This window comes from Argentina anserina, chromosome 4 (assembly GCF_933775445.1).
Source record: "Argentina anserina chromosome 4, drPotAnse1.1, whole genome shotgun sequence".
In the NCBI taxonomy this organism is placed as follows: Eukaryota; Viridiplantae; Streptophyta; class Magnoliopsida; order Rosales; family Rosaceae; genus Argentina; species Argentina anserina.
In genome coordinates, this window is record NC_065875.1 from 10,139,255 (window position 1) to 10,162,772 (window position 23,518).

The following is a 23,518-nucleotide window of genomic DNA, read 5'->3' on the forward strand; positions in this document are numbered from 1 at the left end:
TTATGTCTCATAATGATGCGCGCACATATTCCTACAAATGCACATGCATGATTTACAGCCTAGAATGTTTCACTACAAATTTGCGATACCATTTTTGTCATTTTTAGTGAACTAATAATGAGTAACCGCTAATTTCGCCCCCTTTTTTTTTTTTTCCTCTGGTGTAAAATGAAGAGAGCTGAAACAGGCAGAACTATCCGCTCTCAATGATACCTCAGTCTCTAAACCTCATATTCCATCCTTTCCCTAATCCTACTATTCCATATCCTTGCCGGCGATGACTACTATAGCGGCTTATGCCGTCTTCTATTCTCAGAGGAGATTTTCTCTTCTGTCCATTCATACTTTTTCAATCAATTCCAACCAAGTGCACTGCCGGCCCTGAGACAAGAGCAAGTACGCCCAGGTCTAGGGTAAAAAAAAAAAATAGGGGGTCTTTTTTTTCCTCTAAATTTACATATAAAGTTTCAATAAAAATTAATATATAATCAAGGTTCTAAAAAACGCTAGGCGTTAATCGGGCGGACAGCTAAAAACCAGCGCTCAGAGGATTAATCGGGGATTAATCGGCGGCGACCAAGGGTCTCCGAGCGCCTAGGCGGCGATTTTTAGAACACTGTATATAATTAATTATTAGTTCCAAAATTATGATTTTTTCCATCTTTGTAAATCTAATATGATATTTAACCTTAAAAAATCATAAATTTAGTATGAAAATGATACATTACATTGCATTATGAATATGAGGGTCTTGAATTTTATTTAATTAGTTAATAATTTTTATTTATTTTTTGTCTAGGGCATTGATAAACACAGGGTCGGCCCTGACCAAGTGATGGTGGTGGCGCATGGTTTTTTGTGGTATACCGATGGCCACTGATGGTGGTGTGTAATTGAGGAAGGCGAGATCTGAGAATCAAGGGCCTGACGACGGAGGAAAAGATGTTGGGTTGTTTGTATTAGAGGAGGAAACTCTAGATCTAGGGCTTCAGTTTCTATGGCAATATTTTCAATAGAGATTCTTCCTTTCTCAGGTAGATGAAGGTGGATTTCTCTGGTGTAAGACTGGTTGCAACTTGGTTTTTGGTAGCAGTGATGATTGACGGCCGGCGGCAATGGCGTCTTGCCCGGGTGGTGCCATACATGCAAGTGCCCAATTTAGTCTTCTATTTAGGCTTTTGGAAGACCCACCTATGGATTTGGGGCTCTAGACCCCCAAATAATTCAGTTTAGTTAGTTTGTGGTCTATTACTATGTTGTCTAAGTTGTAAAATAGGCAAGGGTTAGGAATAATTGAGCTTCATATTAAAGAATAATTATATGTTGCATGCTAGCTTTGAGTTTTTTTTGTTTATAACCTCTTATCTGTGTTTTTTTATTATAACGGAGAGGTATGTAATAGTTATTCAAGTCACATAAAATTTATAAAACATACTATGTTTGCCATAAAAAAAATAAAAATAAAAGAGTTGAGACGGGTTTGTAAACGACAATTTAAACCAAGGGTGATGATACTTTTCCACTCCTTACGTTTTGGAATAAGCATGGTTTAGCAAAGCTAAAGGCAGCACATGCGCACTTATATTTTTATGTTTTCGTTTTAGGTTTTAAATTGTCATTGTTGATTTTTCCATACTTATGATCTTTAGGGCAACTCCAACCATGGTTCTATAAACCAAGACTTGTCCTATAATTGAGAAATTCATCTCCAACAGGAAAATATAGAGGGTGCTAGTCTCCGAAATATAGGACTCGGTCCTATTCGAAGTCCTATATCCAAGCCAATTCCAAGACCAATTTATGGGCCTTACATCCGTTTGGTGGGTCATTATTTTGATGAAACAATACAAGATTAGTAAACTAATTAAGTATCTTGAGTATAACACCCCATATAAGACCTTATTGATGGAGATGAGATTTATAGGACTCATGAAAAGAGTGTTAAAATGAGAATATCACCCTAAATAAGACCTATTGTTGGAGTTGCACTTATACTCGTAGGTATCTAATGTGAATTCTTTATTTTACATTCTTGTATCGAAAAAAAGGCAAAATTGCTAAAATACACCCTAAATTTGGCTGAAATTGTTAATTTGCACCCCGAACTTGCATTTGAGTCAATTTACCTCCTAAACTTTGTAAAAATTACCGATTTACACCACATCTGTTAAATTTAACTGTTTTTATCCAATTTTGCGTCACATGTCATGCATATGAGGGGTAATGTTGTCAATTTTTATTTATATTTTTCTTTAAAATAAATAAAAATATTCTTTAAACGGAGAATTTTTTTTTAATCAAATTATATGTTTACATCTTTTTTTCTACATACTTAACCCTACTTCTAATTATATATTCAACATACCAATCCATTCAAATATAGTGTGTTGTGTGTATATATATATATATATATTTTTATATGTACACATTTATTTTTAATTTTTTATTTATTTATTTATATATTTTTAATATCTTTTAACATATCATATCACTTAAAATAATAAATATATAAATTAATAACATGTTTACCCGGATATAGGACACATATTTGATAAAAAAGCCAATCTGACCGCATGAGATGTTTGGAGACCGAGATTACATGGAACCCGAAAATTTAAATGTTATCTGACATTGATTTCAAATCCTGTAGAAAAGGTGTTATTAAAAATAGTCCACCTTCATTTCGACGACTCTCTCTTCCTCTCTGAAACTTCAACAACATTTTTCCCTTGCGACTACCTTATCTTGCTTAGTTTCTTCTTGTGCGGTCAATTTCAACCGCCTCCATTGAGTCTCAACCTCGCATCGCCTTCTCCGATGTCGAAACTTTGTGATTCCGACGTTTTCTGGAAATTGAGGTTATAGGAGATACTCCAATCTCGACGGAGAGTAATTCAGGTTCAAAATTGAGTTGCATCTGGGTGCCGCCATGCCGGGCTTGTGATCAGAAGTTTGAGTTTCTTCTTCTTTGTGCGGGCGCCAATCATCTTCGACAGGGGCAGACCTATGTTGAGCTATGAGTGGACTCAAGTCCACCCGAAAGTTTTTGTATAATTATTTTAACGTGTCAATATAGATCATAATGAGTGCTCAGTAGGCTTGGTTTTGTATTATGACTTATATATGGTCCACCGAGTTCGATTCCCATCCATTGCAATTCATTTTTTCGTTTTCTTCTACTTCTTTTTATGTGGATTTCTTCTTCTAAATGTTTTTTTTCCTTACATTCTCTCAATGCAAATGGACTCAAAATTAAATTTGGACTCAAGGACTCAAAGATTGTGTGGTTTGTATGTTTTTATAGGCTTACAATCATTTTTTAGTCTAATATTTGACATAATGAGTCTAATATACAAAAAAAAAATCTTATTACTTCAATTAGGAGAAAAATTTCAAGTCCACCCTAACTTAGAATCCTAGGTCCACCATTGGGCTTCGATCGGAATGATGACAGGGGTTTGGGGACGATGGATATGGGCTTGGAAATGTCGAACCAATCCTTGTATGATTCTGTTTTTGGCTTATATATTATATCAAATTTGCTAAAAGAAGATGCTCACCAAACACCTCACTGATGAAGGAGGTTGACATCTCTAATCCTATTAGTCAAGTCTAACCGGGATTGGATTTGAAATCCAATCATATCCAGTGTACCAAACACGGTCGACATGTCACTTAAAATTGGATGGAAAATATTAAATTTAACTGATTGGGTGTAAATCAGCAATTTTTACCAAGTTTAAGATGTAAATTGACCTAAATATAAGTTTAAGTTGTGAACTGACAATTATGGTTAAATTTATGGTTAAATGTTCCTCTTAAGTAATTTTATTAATTTATTTCATTATTAAATATGAATAAATATATAATGACAATACTGCCTCTCAAATGCATGACGGTTGTGTTTGTTTACCCGGATATAGGACACAGATTTGATAAAAAAATGTCAATCTGACCGCATGAGATGTTTGGAGACCGAGATTACATGGAACCAGAAAATTTAAATCTTATTTGACATTGATTTCAATCTTGTAGAAAAGGTGTTATTAAAAATAGTCCGCCTTCATTTCAACGACTCTCTTCCTCTCCGAAACTTCAACAACATTTTTCCCTTGCGACTACCTTATCTTGCTCAGTTTCTTCTTAGTCTTGTGCGGTCAATTTCAACCGCCTCCATTGAGTCTCAACCTCGCATCGCCTTCTTCGCCGTCGGAACTCTCTTATTCCGAAATTTTCTGGCAATTGAGGTTATAGAAGATACTCCAATCTCGACGGAGAGTAATTCAGGTTCAAAATTGAGTTGCATCTGGGTGCCGCCATGCTGGGCTTGTGATCAGAAGTTTGAGTTTCTTCTTCTTTGTGCGGGTGTTAATCGTCTTCAACCGGGGCAGACCTACGTTGAGTTGTTAGTGGACTCAAGTCCACCTGAAAGTTTTTGTATAATTATTTTAACGTGTCAATATAGATCATAATGAGTGCTCGGTAGGCTTGTTTAGTATCATGACTTATATATGGTCCACCCGAGTTCGATTTCCATCCACTGCAATTCATTTTTTCTTTTTCTTCTACTTTTTTTTATGTGGATTTCTTCTTCTAAATGTTTTTTTTCCTTACATTCTCTCAATGCAAATGGGCTCAAAATTAAATTTGGACTCAAGGACGCAAAAATTGTGTGGTTTGAATGTTTTTATTGGCTTACAAATATTTTTTAGTCTAATATTTGACATAATGAGTCTAATATACAAAAAAAAATCTTATTACTTCAATTAGGAGAAAAATTTCAAGTCCACCCTAACTTAGAATCCTAGGTCCACCATTGGGCTTCGATCGGAATGATGACAGGGGTTTGGGGACGATGGTTATGGGCTTGGAAATGTCGAACCGATTCTTGTATGATTTTGTTTTTGGCTTATATATCATATCAAATCTGCTAAAAGAAGATGCTCACCAAACACTTCACTGATGAAGGAGGTTGACATCTCTAATCCTATTAGTCAAGTCTAACTGGGATTGGATTTGAAATCCAATCATATCCAGTGTACCAAACACGGCCGAAATGTCACTTAAAATTGGATGAAAAACATTAAATTCAACGGATTGGGTGTAAATCAGTAATTTTTACAAAGTTTAAGATGTAAATTGACTTAAATATAAGTTTAAGTTGTAAACTGACAATTATAGTCAAATTTAAGGTGTATATTGATATTTTTATAAATAAATAAAAAAGTTTGCTTTCTCTCCCTCAAAAAAAAAAAAAGGACTTGTAACCACAGCTGTCACAAAGGTAACCAGTCTGATATTTAGAGTAGGTTGCTTTCACTAGAGATCTCTCCTCCAAGGTAACCAGACTGTTCTATTCCGCCTCCCTCTAATTCGTATTCTCTTCTATTCAATCTTCTGACGATTGAAATCCATATCTCTCTGTATTCGAATTCCAGCAGCTCCCGAAGCTCCGCCGCCGCCCAAAGAGAGGCAACATTACTTTTTTAGGGTTTAGGGTTTAGGTTGCCCCAGCTCCCTGAAAGAGAATTCACTTGTTATCTTGTTTTTGGTCACTTTGTTGTGCTTTATGGAGTTGTAATGCTTAGTTAGATGCTTAATTTGTGTTTTGCAGATTCTCAAGATCATTATGCTGGGCTCTCGCGCTTCAAGAATCGGACTTTTGGTACTGAAACAGCTCACCACAGGTATGCACCGTGTTCTAATTTGCTCATGTCGTCTGCTCCAACTCCAGTTTGGTTTACAACATTGTACTAAGCATTCACAATCTGCAGGCAAATCCATTTGCGGACCCAGACTTGCAACTCGTTCTTTCACTCAATTCTTGCAACCGATCGTGAGTCATCTCTTTTTATTTAATGACATGTTCAACTGCTGAATTCACTTTAATTTATTTTTAAAGGGAAATGATTAGGTGCTATCTCTTTCGCTCGTGAAACTTTTTGTTGTGATGTCCCCATCTTTGATGTGTCCAAAGTCTGTGGCTTGTAGATGATTAACATGAAGTTATAAGTAGTTCGAATTATGTCTATCAGTAGTTATAAAATTGCATTCATGTTCTCATTTAAATCATTTAAATCATTTACTTTCTGAACCAGTATCATCAACAGTCGGGGACCGAGCTGTTCAGGGGAGCCATCTTTCAGAAGCATCATCAGTTTTCTACTACTACTGCCAGCACTTCAGATCAAGGGATTGAGCAGGAAGAAACGTAAGTCTTTTGAATTGAATTGCTATACACTGTTTGGTGATGGGCTGGGACTTGGGATATTCAGCGTCAGAATTGGAGAAAATAGATGAGTAGATCTTATATATGGATAATGCATTTCTTTTTTTTTTTTATCTTCACAAATTTGTGACTGGCTGGTGTAATATTTTCCTCTTTTTTGTTTTGTTTTTTTGTTGAGAAAGTGTAAACTTTTCCTCCGAGCTGAAGTTTGTGTTGAAACTTGAGACAAGGGTTGTTTCTCAGATACATTGGAATTATATGCAGGATATCTGTAACCTTTGTTGACAAGGATGGAGACGAAAAAAACATCAAGGTTCCAATAGGCATGTCTATGCTAGAAGCTGCTCACGAAAATGACATAGAACTTGAAGGCAAGTTTCTTGTCTTATTAAATCTACTTTTTTCTCCATGAACCTAAATCTCAATTCCATTTGTTTGTTCTCTAAATTTGTTTTCCATTATTGTGTAACTGATAGGCGTATGTCAACCAAATTATTGAAAAGTGTATTGCATTTCTGTTGCTAAAAATTGTACTTTGCATGCCCTGACCACTGGCACTGGCCCTCCATTTTCTAGTCTCAAGTGTTTCATTGTTAGATACTCGCAGAAATTAATGCTTATTACTCATGCAGGAGCCTGTGAAGGTTCGCTTGCCTGCTCAACATGTCATGTGATTGTAATGGTATGTTGTAAGCATCCATCCTTGTAAAATTCTAATTTTGAGCTTATATTTGCTCTTTTAGAATTGAAGCCCACTGCCAAATAACATTGTAGGACATGGAGTATTACAACAAATTAGAAGACCCAACTGATGAGGAAAATGACATGTTGGACTTGGCATTTGGACTTACAGAAACGTAGGTTGATGGATTTTAAGGTCAAATATTTCTTGTGTCTGCATCGCACAGTTCAGATTGATATTTATATTTGCCATCTTGTAGGTCTCGTCTGGGTTGCCAAGTCATTGCAAGCCCCGAACTTGATGGAGTTCGTTTAGCTATTCCTGCTGCCACCCGAAACTTTGCTGTCGATGGGTATGTACCAAAACCACACTAGCGATGTAGAACAGTTCAGGAAGAGTTGGTTGGGGATGTAACTGTTTGTCCCAATTTTTGTAGCTCTAATTTTATTGACCCAAGCACCAATTGTGTTTAGCCTTTGCCCTTTTTTTTAGTTTTATTATTGCTGCTAGTCTTTTATAAGTTCAGTAGTTAGATAATCTATACCATATATGAGTAAAGGCTCCTTTGTCCAGATCCTCAATTGTGTTGTTTTTGAAGAATATTGTTGTAATGCACTCTTATTTTTGAATAAATGAAATGATACATTTCGTTTTTCTCCAAACTTCTTATGTGGCTGTATCCAATGACATTTTAGTTTACCATTTAGAACAAAAGCAAGGTATGCCATAACATGACTGCCATCTCCTTAAATGTGCTTCATTATAATCGTGTATGCTGGGGGTTGGAATAAAAAATGGACTTTTTTGCTGTTGTAAGATGGTGGCTGTGCAAGTTCTTGATGTCTTTGAACGATTGTGACATTTAGACTGGAAAACAAAGTTGCTTTCTTGAGAGTATTTGTAGGCTCAGATTACTTAGTCGTCAAGCTAGCTGTTTAATGATTGAAAGAATGTACCAGATAGACCCTCTACCTTCAATTTTAACTTCAAGCAATCAAATTATGAACCCTGGCTAATAAAGTGATCGAACACTGGCCAATCCCCCAATGTTTGGACAATGGTTCATCCAGAACATCTTTGGAGAGAGAGAACGCGATTATGACTTCCCAGTTGCTTCGTTTTCGAATTCCTTCCCAGAAACCTCGTCTCAAGTTTGTATCGTGTGCAAAAGACACAAAGGTTGATATCAGTTCTGAAACGGTTTACTACCAGATGATCACATCATGCATTCTCAAAAAAAAAAGATCAGACGATGATGCACAAGCATTTTAATAAGTATATCTGACGATGCACAGGCATTTCGAATATATAGATATGACTACAGACATTTTATTAACTGCAATTCTGCAAATTTGCACATAAGAACAGCACCAGCAGTTTTCTTCTTGCTACTCATAATGATATGACGAGTCTAATTCTACCAAGTCTTCTAGTCCTAGAGTTCACTGAAGCCGAACAATGTCCCAGGGTGCTTCAACTTTGCTAACTCAGTCTCTACGATTGACCATTTGTACCTTTCACATTACCGACTTTTGGCCTGGACAGCCATGCTCCTCAACTTTACCAACATTTGAAATGCAGATGATTCTTTTGCTTCTCTAGGACTGGAACACAGGTGAACATCACTTGTACAATTGAAATCCAGACCTTCTACGGTTACATCAGCTTGGTATTTACCTTCAACAAAGACAAACATTTTCTCATACTTTATAATCAAATTAACAACTTTAGGTGATATACATGTTAGAAAAGCAATATTCCATTATTCCCAAACAATATCAGCCAAATTCTGAAAATTAAATCTGCTAATATTTATCATTGAGTACAATGTCAGCATTATATTTAGGTACCATTATTGGACGAGAATCTTACTGGTATGTATATGGCTATAGGTGGGGTGTAGATATAGAAAGAAGATGCTTTCCAAACGTTATCGGCTAGGCAATCAAAGACTTTATAGAGTGTAAATATCCAAGTTAAAGTCATGGTCAACAAATTGCTACTAGATCAAATTCCAAGTTGGAGGAGCCCAGTTAAAATAATTTGACGTGCCTGCCAAAACATCTACTGGATAAGTGGTGCATGACCTACTGTATATATTTGTCCTCTCCAATCAGAAAAACATCCTTCTGAGATGACCATATAAAGCAACTGATCTTACCATCTGATGGGGATACATGATAAATTGGTAACACCCAACCGTTTTTCAAACATATGTCATCCAATGCCTGCAAAGATGAAAGCATTATTAATAATGCAGCTGCATGAAATGTGTGGAATCCTGTTAAAAGCCACAACTCAGAACTGGACCATAGACCCATTATATTTAGATTGTAAAACCAATAGGTTTCTCTACTCTCAGGGACTACGTCTTATGTTAAAAGATAGAATTAGAGAAGAACGCTTTCGTTGACAAGTTACTAGCAAAAAGGTGCATTTACCCATATGTAGGCTGACCAACCATAATGATTGTCAAAACCACAATCTCGCAAAATTTTGAATTTCTCCCTACATCAGAAGCACAAAAGTTTCACAGCACAAAACAAATTTCCAGAAAAGTTCTTATTTTGAAGCAAAACATATAAGTGTTTGGAATAGAAAGATTTGAGCCTTCGAGTTGTTTCAAATAGGATTTAAATAGAATGACTAGTACGATAGAACTTCTAAATTTGAATTGGCAATGATGCAAAAAATCGAATATTGAATATCATATCTTACCAGGCGTGGATCTTGCTCGTCTAGAATAGCCTCTGACAGCTTCTTCCTTTTGATAGATTTGGAAGAGAATTCCTCTTCTAGCAGTGCATGAGTCCTTCTATTTCTTTTATATCCATCATTACAGCCTTCTATTATCGAGTCAATTATTACTGCTGAGCCATCTTCACTATCTATGGTAATAAGAAAGCCAAACAACCAATTAGGAAATCATATAGGACTAATAGGAGCACATATCAGTAAGGACACACTCCTGCACTTGCAATTCAAGTTTTTACAAATCAAAATAAAAGTGTTAACACCAACAGAGTTTCACCATGGGACCATGTATGAAACAAACAGTATCTCACAACTGGTAAACAAAATATTTTGAGTATTCTGGACTCTCAGCTATAAACAGTCAGGATCAATGCACAATTTATCACCACTTGATTGTTATTTTGTTATATCACTTTCCTAATGTAGTCTATTAGAGTAAGATTGTGTTTTACTACTTAACCATTATTGGATAGCTTCTTAAACCATGATGACTACATACCAAACAGAAAGACTTTAAATTTGAAACTTCGAAAAGAAATGAAGATTGTAAGACCTTGAAGAGAATAATCACATCCGTATTCATTGTGTATACATTAAATCATGAACTACTAATTCCTTCAATAAGGACAAAATCACTAAATGATTCCAATGTTGACACATGATCAAACTAGTATATAAAAAAGCACGGATGCAAATTCAATTGTATATAAGTGACTTGTGGTATGCTGTTTGTGCAAAGCCATTTGGATAATAGACGTGAATGATGCATATGGTATTCACGAGTTCAAACGATGATCGTTTTGAAATAAATTTCCACACCCAGCAATTCCAGATCTAGGAATTAGTAGCACTAATTCAAACGAAATTAAGATCCTATATATTGGAGAAATAACAATCAAAAAGGACTACAGCCCAGGGTTGCATTCATGTTCTCAGTTTTTAAGATGCTGCCTGCCACCGTCTTAAGTGCACCTATATATTGGATAAATAACAATAAAAAAGGACTACAACCCTGGGCTGCAACCATGATTCAATGTTTTTCCTGTGCATTTTTAGATTTAATATATGTAACATATGAAAACAATATCACAAAAGAAGATGGGGCAGTGTAGTCAAAATAGCAAAATTACCATTTATAATTGTCTGGATATCTTTTTCACACCGAGCCAGCTCATCCTCTACATTGCGCTTCTTAAGAGACTGCATGGACAAACGAGGCCAAACAGCAAGTGTGAATTCGAGAAAGTAACTATTAACGAAAATATGACCATGGAAGAAAACATAAACACACCAAAAGGCTAAATGTGGATGATAAAGTGATTATCAAAATAATAAATAAAGCAAAGCTTTACCAGCTCATTCCTTTTATTCATAAGAACGTTCAAAGCTGTTTGCAGCAAGATGTGTTTTTTTGAAGCTATAGCATTCTGTAGCTTGTCAGAATCTTTTAAATTTGATTGACACGTGGAAAAGGTATGACCACCTTTACTTTCTTGAGATGATGAGTTTATATCACAAGTTCCGTTTCCACCAACTATTGTAACTCTGCAGTCAGTAATGGATGGACTTGTTGGCTTCACAGTCTCAACCTGCTCACCCAACAACAGAGTATCAGATTAATTTTGTTTTAAAAAAACAAAAAATCAAAGCTACCACACCACATAAAAGCTTATAGCAAGTGAGATAGTAATACAAAGTAATCTTCCTAAACATTCAGCTTCCGCAGCAGAAAGAGCATAATATAATGAAAATTATAAGGCAAAACTGCAAAAGTGAGGTTATTCTGCAGCAATTTGTAAAAGCAACACCCCAGACTGTTTTATCTTTCTACCCCATCCGCTATTTTATCTATTTCATCGGCAGGAAATTGATCTTAGGTCGTGATTTTGATTTAACAGATAACTATTTCCATAAATGAAGCGTATATAAAAGTTTATTTTATTTTAATTTAATTATACTTTCCATAATTCACAAACCCCAACTACATCCATAGGAAAATTTTAGCTACTTTGTAAACCTCAACCTGCTACATATGGTTAGTCCAATATCAGACAGAATAAAAAGTAAGAAGTTAATTCTAAAGCACAACTCTATAACCAAAACATCTATGCAAACAACAGACTCACGAATGAGATGTATAAATGGAAACTGTTTAACAGCACTGTAGTTGAAGCGGCAAAGAACTACAGAATTTACCTTATTATTAGTTACTGAGCCATTTAGTTCAGTCCCGATCAAAGAAATATTTTTTCGCTGATTGACAACTTGAACGCTGCTTGAACTTTTCTTACAGCTTTCTACATTCTGCGAGGGAACCATAGAAGAGTCATCCATCAACACATTCTGAGGCCCATTCAAAGCTTCAGCTTGTCTTGTATTTTTATAAACAGTGGTATCTTCATTCTTATACAATTGAGGTTTAGAACTGCTTGTGTTGTTCCCAAGATCCTTTGTCGTGGTATGTTTTACATGAGACAACTTGTCTTTGGTTTTTGTAATTTCATTTTTGATACAAGAATGCGTGTCATCCTGGTGGCTGACAAATTGAATGGGACTTGAAACTTTCGTAGAACGTTTGTTCTTCTTCAAGGCAACCATGGAAGAATTCTCCAATTCCATTTCCTGAGACCCATTGAAAGCATGAGCCAGATCTATCTTGCAACCTCCAGTGCTATCTTTCTGCTTGAATGATGGGGATCCAGAACTTGTGTTTCTACCAGGATCCTCAATTACAACATCACTTACATGATTTTTCTCCTGAATTTTGCAACTTTCTGGTCTGCAAGGTCTTTCAGTCCTATTAGGGCTAGGCATAATTACATCTCCTGGTCCTAGCGAATCTTGCGAACCATTTGAGAGTTCTCTCCTAAAAGACACATTGAATGATGTCAGGTAAATGACGGGACAAATTTAAAAGAGAGACGAAATAATCTATAAATCAAATAGTGTTTCCTCATCTATACACTTACTGATCGACAATTCTTTTAAACATTAGTTCACGACTTTCATCGATAATTATCATAACATGTTTGGGAAATCCAAATCCATCACTACCAGATCTTAGATATTAAGAGTACTAAAGCACCGAATCTTCAGATTCCATCTTCATAAATCATAATACATATGCTAGAAATGATTGCATCCAATGAGAAGAACTAACAAAGAAAACGGCAAGTAACACACCTATGAAACCAGTCAGACAAAATCTCAGCATAAGGAAGTAGATGGAAGTACTCAACAACTGTTGTGACTGTCCAGCCGCTGGAATCCTTTGTGACCAGAGGACCCTGCAGTCTATTCAAACAACAAAGACATGAGGACGACAAAGCCAAAGTAATAGATAGAAACAAGTACATATTCACATTACACGGAAAGATAACACAAAAATCATATACCTGTCAATAACTTCTTTAATAGGAAATTCAATTTTACGGATCCCTGATTTGGTACACTGAACTATGAAAAACAAAGCAGCTGCCTTCTTTCTACTATCAGAATACACCACATGGCTCTCCAAAAACAGAAGATCATTCTGACTAATATCTATACCATTGACAAAAATCATACGTGTCAGCGAACTCTATCAAGCAAAGTACAAGCAGAAGAAAAGTGAAAACACAAACAGAATTCCAACTCCTTGGTAGAATATCAACTATTTCTTTCATTGCTTGAGTGGATAGTTGACCATTTGAACTTGTGTTTAATCAAATCGAAATAATCAAACTCTTTCGGAAATTTAGGGACTACCGAAACTATAAGATGGAACTTATTTCTTTTTATTGTGTACCTATCTATAAAGCCCTACTCCATCAACATATTTTTCAACAAAATAACTTGCGGAAATCAACCAATGCTATCATAAATTGCAGAACCGATGTACCATATGAAATGTACCTCGCCACAGGTACAATCACAAGTCACAACCTAGTATCACCATATAACTTAACGGATGGCAATCCCAGGCTTACAGCAAAACAAAAGCTGAACATACAGGGACTATTCACCATATCAACTGGAAGCACAAACCCCTCCATGAGTTTCACATATCTTAAAGGATTAGAAAACTTGTGTACCTGTAGCCTCAGTAATTGCTGAATATGCCAGGTTTTGACAGCTAGTTTCATCAGTCCTCAATTCTCCTCTAGAAGGTTTTCCAATGAATCTTTGTTTTTTGTTGACATGTTTTAACTCCCTTGTATCATCTGAACTGTGATCTCTGACCTCCAAACTTTTATCAATGATCGACCAAACACCCTGGGTAATGGAATTGGAACTGGTACCATCTAGCAAGAAGCACTTCTCGTTCTTGGAGTCGACTAAAAGAACGGCAATTTTAGAAATTGGCCACCCCTCAGTGTTTGGAGCACCCCTGGATGCATCTAAACTTGTAGATAAGTCACATGCATCCATTATAGCTCTTTCGGTGACTGAAAGTTGTTTCTCCAGGTCATCCAATTCAGTGTCACTTGACCTTTTCATGAATTTCATATGAGCCAGCAGGGCAGGTTTCAGATCCACGACCAACTTGCAGAAAGATTTAAAACGTAAAACCTCTAGCTTTGGATATTGCTTTCTGTGGTAGTAGTTGTATAGTAGCACAACAGCATGCATCTAAGAGAAACAAATCGATAAGCAACTCAGACTCAATAGAGTGGTAGAGTGCAGTTGCTAGCGTTTATATAACATCCATATGTCATCATGTACAATCCTACCAACACTCATTACCAACTAAGTTTGAGATGCAAGTCTTTAGTGTGCTTCCATCCAGAGAGAAATTTCCAACATGATACCAATTACATACCTACATTTGTAGGTTGTCAGAAATTAACCTTTACTGTTGTTTGATCTTCAAGGGTTTCTTTTCATATTCTATGAGATACAAATTCTTATTGCCAGATGAAAAAAGAATACAATACAGGGGACAAGTAGTCCACTAGATTTACAAAGGAAGAGAATAACAGCAAAAACAACCTAACAACAAAATCTAAGACACACTTGCATCTTAAAATGAAAAATGACCATCGAAAAGAATCAGCATTACGATGTGTGTGTCTGTGTCTGTGTACACACACGAGGAAACGAGGATCACCATATAGAACAAAGCTACAGAAACTAACACTGTCATAGTGTCATATCGTGTACCATAAATGGACTTATTATTATAATAATATTGTACAGCAAACAAGCTTAACTCAAATCAAAGAGTATATCATGATGATTGATTAAAGACAAAAGAAAGCAGCAAGCAGAAACCTGTTTTGCAACCGACTCTTGTTGATCGAGTGATGGGGTATTCCTCATGGAAGGTTTTGCTGGAAGCTGTGGGTCAACCAATTGGTCCAAAAAAGCCTGAATGGCATCCTCGGTTGGACATACATCCGAAGCATCCATGACCTCAAGATCCTCGACAACTTGTGGGAAAGAAGAAAACAAGCACTCCCATATCAATTTTCTTCAATGATGCAGTTTAAATTACACCAAAAATACAAAACAATGTACGCATAAACTCGGTAAATTAAGAAAAACATGTCCCCAAATGGGTTTTACAGATTACTCAAATGTAGACATGAACAGTAAAACAGAAAACCAGGATCTGGATCCACACCGACTTGTTTCATTGCAACATAATTTAAAAAGAAAAAAAAAAGAACATTCTTGTATGGTTTTTCTTTCTCATAAACAGTAGTGAGCTTTACATCAGTTGAGAATTTAGCCTACATTTCAATCATGCCACAAACAACAGAAACAGAAAGAGCAGACCGCAGATTTATAGATAACAAATAGTAGATGATACAAAATGGGTGTGTTACCAGAAAAGGAGCAACCGGTGTTGTGTTGTGTGGTTCTGTGTGAACGAACCCTAACAATGAACGTGGGTCGAAGTTTAAGATTTGGTACGAGGTAAGAGAGAGAACTGGGAAGAAGAGACAGACAGAGACAGACAGACAGAAGGTTCTGAAAGATTTGGGGGTTTAAGGATTGGGGAGCCAAAGTGTGTTGCATTTTATATATTATTTTAAAGGTCAACCCGAGTGACTGAGTCCATGTTATAATATTGACTCGTAGTCCAAGTGTAATAGGATCGTACGTATTTTCGTCCTTCTTAGACTCAGTAATATTTTTTTTCCGGTTCATTGGTCGACTATTGCGCCGAAGAATCCAATTCCGATGGAGGCTAGAACCGACGTTACTGTATTTTCAACTCCATTACTTCTCGTGTCTCTTGATAATCACTAATCATTAAGCTCACTGATCAACGTTTCTGTGTAGGAAGTTTCAAGCTTTTGAGTTTTCAATCAAGGTTTATCGAGCATCTCTAATAGTTACATCTGCTAAATTTATGTTTAACTGAAAATTTGGGTTGTAGTATCGAATTAACAATGTTATAGTTACCGAATGTTATGTTTTATCAAATCGTAGTTTGATATGTGGAAGCGAATATTCAGCTATTTTTTTAGCAAATGGATGAGTGATGAGTTGATGCCAATTTCACAATTCAATTTAGTAAATATCAAATTTGACAATTTTACTGAAGCTCCAATTTACCGAAAAATTGGATAAAATGTTATAAAATTTCAAATTAGCAATATTGCTGGAGATGCTTATGGTACTCTAAATAGTTTTTTTTATCACTTCGCCATATATTAAAAGCTTGCGAATTTTCTTCAAATATACGATTTTTAAGTAGTCAATGAGTCATCTTGACAATTATTTCAAACTTCGACTCGTGTAAGAGTGATAAAAATAACCTTAACGACCAGTAGTGCAACAATAATTACAACAATATGTGTTAATTATTCCTAACAATCAGTACCGCAATCATTGTAGTTATAAGTTTCAAAATCATTGCATCAATAAGTGCAATAGGCTTAAGATCATATTCACTCCAACCTGTATGTAGATCCAAAGATGACCATTGCTTTGAAGTTTCTTCGATTTCTTGGATGCTGATGTTTGGACATTAGGCTTAAGAATAGATTCATTCCAACCCGTCTTCCTTACCATGGCGTTGATGTGCTTGTCTATGTTGCCAAAAGCTCATCAGACATAATCTGCTTTATAGGCAAAGGGGGATCTGAAAAGGTCAACAATGAAGCAATGTCTTACTTCATTGTGTTAGGTTGTATTATGCTTAATTACAATCCTTAATATTCGCTATTTGTTTAACTAGAGTTAAGTATCGTAATGTTTACAATTATAATGCAATATTAATTCTGACTTTTCACCAAAATAACTTTATTCTTATAAAAAGTAGGCTCAAAGACCAAATAACACATCTCATTTTTGACTCGTTTTACTAGACTCGACGAAACGTACTATCTTGGGCGTTAGAAAGCTGTGTGCAATCACCAGTCCTTGTAACATCCCTAAATTCAAAATAATAAAATTTCGAATTTAAGGATGCTAACACTCTAAAATAACTTCAATAAATGAAATTACATTACAGTAGCTGAATATCTGAACCACGTTTAATTACAACTCGGTTTACAAACTGTAATACATAAACATAATTACACGATGTAAAGATGTACAGTTTGACATCTCTCACAAAAACCTCACTAAAACTAAAAAGGGAAACTGGATCAAAAATAACTCTCAGCTGTCATGTAGTGCACCGCCCTGTCACAGCTACTAAGAAGTACCTGCAACACTACCCCCTGCACCATTGATTGATACATCGGGATTGTAAACACAACTCGGCCAGCTTCACATCTGGTATGAGTAAACAAAAAGAAATACTCAACAAACATGCATCTACGACAACTTCTCAGATAATATAATAATCACCACATTCTCACAATAATAACCATAACATTATCATTAACACACTCAGTCACTGTCATCACCACAACATTAACACACCACTCACGCTCACACCACAACAACGCTAGCGTCATCACAGATGATCGGTTCGATTACTCGATATCAATATTAACCCTATAAGCATCATTAGTAGTATAAAGCAAAAGGGTATAGTTCACAAACCAAGGATCCAACAAGAGCAAAGAATCACAAACATTTAACAACGAATTCACAAAGAGATATAAATTTGTGATATAAGTTTGGATCGGACAGAAATATAAAACCAAAACTAATATATATACATGTGATCAACCAACCAGCACACAATACATCACCAAAAAAATCCATATAAAGATAACGAAAACAAGTTCTAGTTCTCCTTTTAGAAACATGCCGAGACTTACTCATGAACAACTAAGGTTGGATCATGCAATTAGGGTTCTAAGCAGTAACCTAAACACATAGACACTTAACACATTCGATTCTTACCAAGCGGTCCTAATCGAAATCTATCATATTCATCCTATATGTAATTCCAACGCCATGCACATTGAATTCATTAAGCATGTCATCTACTTAACTAACAATCATGCAATTCCGAAACTTACATATATAAGAATAAACATGTTCATAACATAACTCTTTAATCCAGCAACCTAAATATCATACTACAAGCATATACATAACACTTAAATATCGAAATCATTTAAAGATAATACACGGCAGAAATAGAAACTCATAAAACCAAAACATGAAATCGCAACTTTATATAAATTAAATCAAGTAGCTATTTCATAGATAAAATCAAAACAAGTTCACAATATCCAAACGCATACACAACCAAGAACAAGAAAAACCAAAACCGAAATAAACAAAGAGAGAATCATTGTTACACTTTATCAATCAAGCGATCCTATAAGGTGTAGCCGTGGCTTTCTAAGGGAATGAAACTTCTTCACAAGCGTGCTTGAAGCTAAGGGTGATGGTGAAGAATGGTGGAATCGGTTCTAAGATTTCTTGGAAGGGTGAGTATGAAATTCAGTAGAGCTTTGGCTAGTATGTGCGCAAGGTTGATGATGCTTGAACAATGAGATTATGCCTCTCTATATATGAGTCAATAAAGCCTTTTGGGCCGTCCCAAATAGGAGATAGAATCAGATTGGGAAGCTGAAATCTTCTTTGATATGGATTTTGATTCATGTACTCCAAATCCAACTTGATGTAGGAAACCAAATCCAATTGGGAAACACATAAGGTCTGCACGACATCTCTCATTCTTCAACTAGGAAATGGCTAGGCTGGCCTCTCCTCTCCTTATCCAACTTGGACAGACTTCCTTGTCTCACTAGGAATGCATCACGACATCACTACTCCTTGTCCAAATAAGATTTGTCTTTCCTGTAAAGAAATCGACGATTAAAGAATATGAAATAATGAAAATAGAAAAGTAGAGTCCTAGTCGAGTAAGGAATCCTAGCTCAATAAGGATTTTTAACACTTAGCACAATTTCATCATCAAATCACTCAAATTCGGCATAGCTCTACTATTCATACAAATGACAATTACGGACCTAAAACAACTAAATAAGAAGTAACAAAGCATAAGAATATGACATATATACATTAAGAACGTCACACTTTGTGCTCCTATCAACAACTCCATGCTTAGACTTTGCTAGTCCCTTAGCAAACACTAAAAAGGGAAATCAAAACAACTAGACTAACACATGAAACATTCTAATGCCTTCAACATTTTGTCTCAAAGATCTTCAAACTCATAACATCAAGAATAACACTCAATCGAAAATAGATAGGATGAATTCAATGGTTAATAAACATGAGATTTCGTTTAACAAGTAAGACATGTCATAAACAACGGTGATATTAAGCTCGACATGTTCAAAACAAGTTCAAATTCAACTCACAAAGGATATGCACTCCAAATCTTTTCTCTCAAGAACATGACATATGCTTAAAAACTTTTCACACACAAGAGTTACAAACATATAGTGATCGAAAACCTCATGAAAGATACCAATCATATGTACAAATGAACCCACACCATATGCTTACTCATGAAACAAACTCCACAGATCAAGAGCTACTCATTTTAAAAATCATGCAAATATTTATAAAGGGTCGGCTTTGGCTCGGCATGATATCATTTTTCAGAGTAAAGGAATCACAAATGTCATCCTCAAGACTTAGCAGAGCAAAACATCCACCTTATGTTGCCATACTCCATAAAACAAGGGTCATATATTTTCATGTTGGACCCATCCTTCACTTTAAACATTGTGAAAACGAACAAATGCTAAAAGTATAACATTATTGAGCCTTCAACAAATACATCACAACTCCAAATCCATAAAAACAACATGTATGCCGTGACTTCTTCTTCTCACTCATTCTTTTAATTTTTTCTAACCGTGCATCATGTCTCTTTTCTCTTCTTTTTACACGGCATCAATCAATTTTTCTTTCTTTTTTCACACGGCACAAGATACATACATAGCATAACCCCACACTTGAATCAAATCATCACTCCATATTAACACCAAGAAATCGGCTCTGCCAAGCCTCAAAGAAAAGGTAGAGATATAACTATACTAAGCAAGGATATTAACATGTTGATAATGAAAGAAAAACCTTAACGTAGGCTCAAAAGGGGTTAACACTAAGGTGTCCCAAGCAAGCCTCAAATAAGGAATACGACTTTTTGGCTTAAGATGATGTAAATCCTAAAAAGATTCAACAATCATTTTCAAAATCAGAGTATATTACGACATAAAGTTTCGAAAGTTTCACAAAGTAAGTTCTAGCATTCTCTAGTTCATTGCAATTCTATGGCATATAAATTGATCAAAATAGATGTAATGAGATTATAAAGCCAATAAATGATAGAATAAACTCTCCAAAGAAAGGCACATATATGGCTTGAAACTCATATATGGTTACATGCATTCAAACAAGTAAGGAACATGCTCATTCTGTACCTAAGTTTCAAAATCTTCATCTACTACATGTTCGTACGATCTCTACATATCGATTAACCATCAAATAACAATGAAGTTCAATTCAATATCGTGATCATCTATCAACCAATTATTCAAAGATCAACTCATCCTAGACAGTTAAAGGCATACCTAGGACTCAAAACAAAAACAAAACAACTTAAAATCGAAAAACAAAACCGAAAATTCAAACTAAAAATCGAAAATCAAAGCAACAAAATTGAAACACATATGCATCAAACAATAGAATACAATGAATGATGTATACCCCACCCCACACTTAAAACTTATATTGCCCTCAATGTACAATATGATAAGCAACGAAAATTAAAAAGAGATAAATGATAAGAAAATGCAAACATTCGTTGATGGCTCATTCATTGGCTTAAGTTTAGATTCTATAGCCTAGACGATCTCCAAAATATCACTTGCTTGCCGTAGGATCAAGGAGAGAAGTCTCCTCAACGTTATGCTCCACAAAATTATCATAGTACGGCTTCAAGTGATGCCCATTGACTGTGAATTCATTTCCATGCACCATACTTTTGATCTGAATAGCACTAGAAGGAAAAACACTAGTAACAACAAACATGCAAAGCCACCTAGAACGGAGCTTGCCCGGAAACAATCTAAATCGAGAATTAAACAAAAGACCTTTCTGCCCAACGGCAAAGTGTTTCTTCCTAATCATACAGTCATGGAAAGTTTTAGTCTTCTCCTTGTAAACCATTGTTGAATCATAGGCTTCATTCTGAATCTTCAAGCTCATGCAATTGCAACTTCTTATGCAATCCAACCTCATCAATATCCATGTTAAAATTCTTCATAGCCCAGCATGCACGATGTTCAAGCTCCAAGGGAAGATGGCACACCTTGCCATAGACCAACCAAAACGGTGACATGCCAAGAGGAGTCTTGTATGCATCCTATAAGCCCAAAAAGCATCATCCAATCATTGAGACCAATCCTTGCGTGATGGTCAAACATGCTTTTCCAATATTCTCTTGATCTCACGATTAGATACCGACTTGTCCACTTGTTTGGGGGTGATAAGGCGTAGCAACCTTATGCTTGATTCCATACTTCAACAACGCCTCAATGGTCCGGTTGCAAAAGTGTGATCCTCTATCACTAATGATAACTCTCGGCATACCAAATCTAGAGAAAATGTTAGAACAAAGGAAATTTGCAACAACTCGAGAATCATTAGTCCGGGTGGCTTGTGCTTCCACCCATTTCGAAACATAATCAACACAAACGAGTATGTACAAGAAACCATTAGAGTTAGGAAAGGGTCCGATAATATCAATGCCCCAACAATCAAATATTTCAACATATATAATCGGTGTCATAGGCATTTGATCCCTAGATGCTAAATTTCCCATGTGTTGGCATCTATCATAAGTCATGCAAAAATGATATGCATCTTTGAAAATCGTAGGCCAAAAGAAACCACATTCTAGCACCTTGAGAGTAGTCCTACGTGAACCAAAATGTCCTCCAAAAGACTTACAATGACAAAAAGTAAGTATAGAATGATGTTCAGATTCAAGGACACACCACCTTGATCAACACAATATTTCCACAAGAATGGTTCATCCCAAACATAATACTTAGCTAATGCCTTGAGTATAATCTTTTGAATATGCGATAAAGTATCTGGAAATTGCTTAGAAACAAGATAATTCACATATCTGCATACCATGGCTTACTTACCTCAACTCGAAAGAGTGCTCATCCGGAAAACTCTCTTGGATAGCCAAGGTCTTGGCATCTTTTACCAAACGGCTCAAATAGTCCGCCACAACATTGTCACCTTCTAGAATTGAAACAAATTAGAAATCTAAATCCTCTCCGAAGTCTAGGTGATAAAAGATTTTCAGGAACAAACAAATCATAATGATTTTTATCTCTATTTCCAGTCATCTTTTTATATTTGGTAATGACTTCATCAGAATTCTTATCAACATGGCTTTTTTCTCGGCATTCTTGATTAATTTTGTGTTTACTTTGATGAACCAACGAAATACCAATGGTTTGATACATAATAAATTGCCCGTCATTTTTTATCGATAGACGAATTGGTTCAATAATCAAAATTCCTCTTTTGATGAATTCTGTAAGAGTTAAATTTTTCTGAGTCATCAGAATATCAAGACTCATTTCTCCCTTTTGAATAGAGGATATAGTTATTTCTCTTGGATTTATCAGTCTAAGCAGGAGACAATATACTTTGATGTTATTGATTATTTTTTTATTTAAAATATCATCTCATCGCAATTGAAAATGAAAATAACTTCTTCGTAAGAAATCAAACTCTGCTTTTGTAATGTTCTTGTATTGCTTTTTTATTTTTCTGTTTTTTCATGTCCGAGCCCATATAATCTTCTTCAACATCTTTTTCTTGATTTGAAGAGCAGATTCAAGGTTTGCTTGGTCCGCCGATTCTTTTTGCTCTTTATTTCATTTTTTTAATTCAAGAGAATTGTTTTCATTAGGGGATATAAAAGGATCTTTCTTTAATGCTTTTGTTTTCAATATCAGTAGCGTTTTCATTTATATTAGAATCTAAAAGAAGTAATTTTTTGGTATAACCCACGGTTTAGTTTTATACAAATTATAAAATAGCAAAAATTCGGGGAAGAACCAACGTTCAAGATTTGATATGGGGCGATTTAATATTTCTTCATTCATTCCCATCTAATCCAAAAAACGTTTTTGATTGGATAAATTGATTTCTTGAGCTTGATGAATCGCGAGATAAAAAAAATTTTGCTTATTTATTTTATCCATTATTTGATAATTATTAAGTTTATCTTTAATAAATTTTTTATTACTTTTTAGGTCAGTATCAATATTGATCCAAGCTTCAAGATTTATTTCTTTCTAAGACAAAAATGAATAATTCTCCAATCAAAATATTCTACAATATCAAATCTATGGGACTTAAGGAATGATGGAAGGGAATAAAATAAAAAAAGAAAAGAGAGGGAAAAATAAGTAAATAAAAATGAAATAGAGGAGCCCAGATTTAAA

General features: G+C 35.4%; 2 protein-coding genes across 5 annotated transcripts; one reads left to right on the top strand and one right to left on the bottom strand.

Moving 5' to 3' along the window:
* Positions 1 to 5,356: 5,356 nt before the first annotated feature.
* On the top strand, positions 5,357 to 7,573 carry LOC126791000 (adrenodoxin-like protein 2, mitochondrial). Of its 2 annotated transcripts, XM_050517392.1 has the most exons (8): positions 5,357 to 5,504; positions 5,615 to 5,687; positions 5,775 to 5,836; positions 6,099 to 6,211; positions 6,494 to 6,600; positions 6,862 to 6,911; positions 7,004 to 7,086; positions 7,171 to 7,573. In XM_050517392.1, the coding sequence occupies exons 2-8, from the start codon at positions 5,630 to 5,632 to the stop codon at positions 7,283 to 7,285; spliced, it is 588 nt and encodes a 195-aa protein (XP_050373349.1). In that variant the 5' UTR covers positions 5,357 to 5,504; positions 5,615 to 5,629; the 3' UTR covers positions 7,286 to 7,573. The 2 variants fall into 2 exon arrangements, with proteins under 2 accessions (XP_050373349.1, XP_050373348.1); XM_050517391.1 differs by having other exon boundaries at positions 5,357 to 5,687.
* Positions 7,574 to 8,183: 610 nt separating this feature from the next.
* Positions 8,184 to 15,609, bottom strand: LOC126790794 (uncharacterized). 3 transcript variants are annotated; one of them, XM_050517140.1, is made up of 11 exons: positions 15,476 to 15,609; positions 14,919 to 15,076; positions 13,739 to 14,276; positions 13,061 to 13,208; positions 12,849 to 12,959; positions 11,862 to 12,531; positions 11,018 to 11,254; positions 10,796 to 10,865; positions 9,630 to 9,799; positions 9,073 to 9,139; positions 8,184 to 8,588 (listed from the first exon to the last, which is right to left on the bottom strand). In XM_050517140.1, exons 2-11 carry the CDS (start codon positions 15,054 to 15,056, stop codon positions 8,434 to 8,436), a joined length of 2,304 nt encoding a protein of 767 aa, XP_050373097.1. In that variant the 5' UTR covers positions 15,057 to 15,076; positions 15,476 to 15,609; the 3' UTR covers positions 8,184 to 8,433. The 3 variants fall into 3 exon arrangements, with proteins under 3 accessions (XP_050373097.1, XP_050373098.1, XP_050373100.1); XM_050517141.1 differs by lacking the exon at positions 15,476 to 15,609 and having other exon boundaries at positions 13,739 to 14,189; positions 14,919 to 15,451; XM_050517143.1 differs by lacking the exons at positions 9,073 to 9,139; positions 15,476 to 15,609 and having other exon boundaries at positions 8,435 to 8,588; positions 14,919 to 15,451.
* Positions 15,610 to 23,518: the final 7,909 nt, after the last annotated feature.

What these genes read in the sequence shown, in the direction of transcription:
- LOC126790794 (XM_050517140.1), bottom strand. Translation starts at nt 15,056, where the DNA reads ATGGATGCTTCGGATGTATGTCCAACCGAGGATGCCATTCAGGCTTTT. An exon ending in AAGAGTCGGTTGCAAAACAG is followed by an intron (nt 14,277 to 14,918) that starts GTTTCTGCTTGC and finishes TGTTTCTCTTAG; the next exon opens with ATGCATGCTGTTGTGCTACT. An exon ending in TATCCAGACAATTATAAATG is followed by an intron (nt 9,800 to 10,795) that starts GTAATTTTGCTA and finishes TTATTACCATAG; the next exon opens with ATAGTGAAGATGGCTCAGCA.
- LOC126791000 (XM_050517391.1), top strand. Translation starts at nt 5,630, where the DNA reads ATGCTGGGCTCTCGCGCTTCAAGAATCGGACTTTTGGTACTGAAACAG. An exon ending in ACTGAAACAGCTCACCACAG is followed by an intron (nt 5,688 to 5,774) that starts GTATGCACCGTG and finishes CACAATCTGCAG; the next exon opens with GCAAATCCATTTGCGGACCC. An exon ending in GCATTTGGACTTACAGAAAC is followed by an intron (nt 7,087 to 7,170) that starts GTAGGTTGATGG and finishes GCCATCTTGTAG; the next exon opens with GTCTCGTCTGGGTTGCCAAG.